At 36.8% G+C, this 2,726-nt stretch overlaps 1 protein-coding gene across 1 annotated transcript; it reads right to left on the reverse strand.

Moving 5' to 3' along the window:
- Nucleotides 1–386: 386 nt before the first annotated feature.
- On the reverse strand, nt 387–1,554 carry LOC109591213 (uncharacterized). The gene is made up of 2 exons (XM_020006989.1): nt 766–1,554; nt 387–714 (listed from the first exon to the last, which is right to left on the reverse strand). Exons 1-2 carry the CDS (start codon nt 1,519–1,521, stop codon nt 673–675), a joined length of 798 nt encoding a protein of 265 aa, XP_019862548.1. The 5' UTR covers nt 1,522–1,554; the 3' UTR covers nt 387–672.
- Between the last annotated feature and the right edge of the window lie 1,172 nt (nt 1,555–2,726).

A 2,726-nucleotide genomic window follows, 5' to 3' on the forward strand; every position in this document is an offset into this window, starting at 1 on the left:
GTACTTTGGTCTGATTTTTTAACAAGTGAAAAAAAAAATAAAAATTTACTAAAACAAACTTTAATCAATATTTATTGTGTTGTCAAGGTCAACTAGTTCATGTCAATCATGTGCTACACTCAATAATACTATAGACCACACAAACAAGTTTATAAATATAATTAGGTTTCCTTTTACAGCAGTACATGTAATATTCATTAGGTGACAAACATTAGTTATAATAATAAACATAGTTTGAAATTTGTACATAGTATAGTAACACTGAATGTACACATACAACTAGCTATGAGGATATTTATCTCTAATGTAACTAGCAATAGATTTCTCTTCTATTGCATCCAGTGCTGTAGCTAATGATGACCAACTGGGGTCTCCTTTCTCTCTCACTTTATCTTCTCCTTTCAACCAGGCAGACATACACTCATAAAAGCATTTTACTGGATCTCCTCTATGTTTCTCGTCTATATCCACTAATCTAGGTTCATAATATAGTCCTAACTGTAGACCTAGTCTTTGCCATACAGCACTGGGCAAGTGTTGATTTGTTATTAATTCTTTAATGACAATATCAAGGTCTTTAATATCTAAAATGGAGATTATAAAATATTAATGCATGCTATTATCACTATAGCTACAATACCCTCCTTTCATACTTTATCCTTTTTCATCCTTTCATACTGTACCTGGCTTAGGATTTTGAACATCGTTAACTTCCTACAAAATAATACACGTATAGTTAAGCAAATAATGTATGAAAGTGCTTACCTCATCAGGTCCTCCTAATAGTGACAGGTTAATATCTGATAATGATTCATGAGGTAGAATCTTCTTCAATTCTTTATGTCCATTATCAGTCACGAGAAATGGTCTTCCTTCCTTAATTGCTAATAGTAAATCATAAACGTCATAAACTGTCCTTTCTCTTGGTGTATTCACAGGATAGGCTAGTTCTTCAGGATCAATAACTAATTCTTGAACTTTTAAACCAGGACAGGAATTTTTATAAACACTCATTACCTCTCTTATGACTTTTCTTCTCAGAGACACCATATTGTGACTGTAACCTTTCTCACAGGACATCATTACTAGCACACACTGGCTCTCATCCACAATCTCTACCAATACTTTCACACCATAGCCATCAAACCAGTGAAGACCGTTCCTCCAAAATTTGCATTTACGACTCAATTTTTCAGCTAATTCTTTGTTCCCTTTTGATAAAGAAAACTTAAAAGCAAAATGTAATGAGAGGACATGGAAGTATCGAGGAGGAAAAAAATCATGTTCTTTAGTACACTGTAGACACCAACCAAACTGGTACACTTCACTAGTCATCTCATCAGGTCTATCAGTAGACAAAAGACATGGAAAAAACAACAACCTTTCTCCTCTTCTTTGAGTCTCTGAGGCACTGTCTATGGCTATTTTCTTTTTATTTCCTGCTATTAAGTTGGTCATGTTTAGGAAAGATGGATTCAATTCTTGACAGAGTTCCATGTTCTTTAGGAAACAGATCAACATGTCAGGATCATATTTAGGGAAGAGTCTAGTCAGACCAGATACACTAACAATACCAGTATTGCTAGCAATATTGACATGTTCTTTGAATGTCTCTGGAGCGAAAAGAATCCCATCCACCTCAGTTAGTAGTATACCCTTATTCACAACAACCCATACCTTGTCTTCACTTTTAAGAACACTGATCAAACCAATTGAGTGTAATGAATGAAGAGCATCTAAGACGTCTTCTCTCTTATCTGGTATAACGTAATCATCATTGTTCTTACCAGCAGACATTATATCAGAAAGGGTCAGTATATTCTTTTTCCTTTCCACAAGTAGTCGGTACATTTCATGTTCATAAAGATTTGTTTTACTTCTTCTTGTACTACGAATGGACTCACAGGCACTAGACAACTTATTAAAAATCAAATCCACGCCACTCCCACCAAGCTTACGACAATCTAAGAAGACTCTATCACACCTTTCCCTTACAATAATCCCCTGTATTTCTTCCTTTCTCTTCCTTTCAACAGGACTACTTATCTCATCCACATGACTGACTATTATAATAACATGGCATTGATTAAGAGCTTTCTTTACTTCATTTTTCACAACTGTTAGCCACTGATGAAGCTGCTTGACTGCTTCCTTCTCCAATATATTGACTACTATCAGGAACACACCACCAGAACCATGTAACAGATTCTCAATGACAGCACTGTGACTGGAGTAGTATTCTGGATGACCAGCAAAATCATGAAGAATGATGTTACCCAGTGTCCTGTGTTGTAGTTTATAAGGAATGATACCAGCCAGGGGCGTATCTAGGAATTGAAGGAGGGGGGTGCTGAGGGCGCGCGAAGCGCGCCACGATTTTGGCCACACCCACTTTTACGGCGGTAAAACGGCCTTTTCCTGCATTTTCGACAATTACGGGTGGGGCCAAGATCATTTCAAGCATACTCAGTGGCGGATCTAGGGGGGTTCCATGGAACCCCCCCTTTGGCAGAAGAAGTTGTCTTTTTGCAGTATCTTTGGATTCTTTGCAGTCAGTTTGCATCACTTTTCCTCCATTTTATTAGTTAGATCTACACCCAAATTTTAATTAAAATTAATGAGCTACACCTACTTAAGTGAAATGGAACTCCCCTTTTAATTTTTCTGGATCCGCCAGTGATACTGCTATGTTACTGGTACTTCTGATTGCTCCTTAAAGCACTAGA

Source organism: Amphimedon queenslandica, unplaced genomic scaffold, assembly GCF_000090795.2.
Source record: "Amphimedon queenslandica unplaced genomic scaffold, v1.1 AMPQUscaffold_8691_Cont19368, whole genome shotgun sequence".
Taxonomy (NCBI): domain Eukaryota; kingdom Metazoa; phylum Porifera; class Demospongiae; order Haplosclerida; family Niphatidae; genus Amphimedon; species Amphimedon queenslandica.

What these genes read in the sequence shown, in the direction of transcription:
- LOC109591213 (XM_020006989.1), bottom strand. Translation starts at nt 1,521, where the DNA reads ATGTTGATCTGTTTCCTAAAGAACATGGAACTCTGTCAAGAATTGAAT. An exon ending in TATTAGGAGGACCTGATGAG is followed by an intron (nt 715 to 765) that starts GTAAGCACTTTC and finishes ATTATTTTGTAG; the next exon opens with GAAGTTAACGATGTTCAAAA.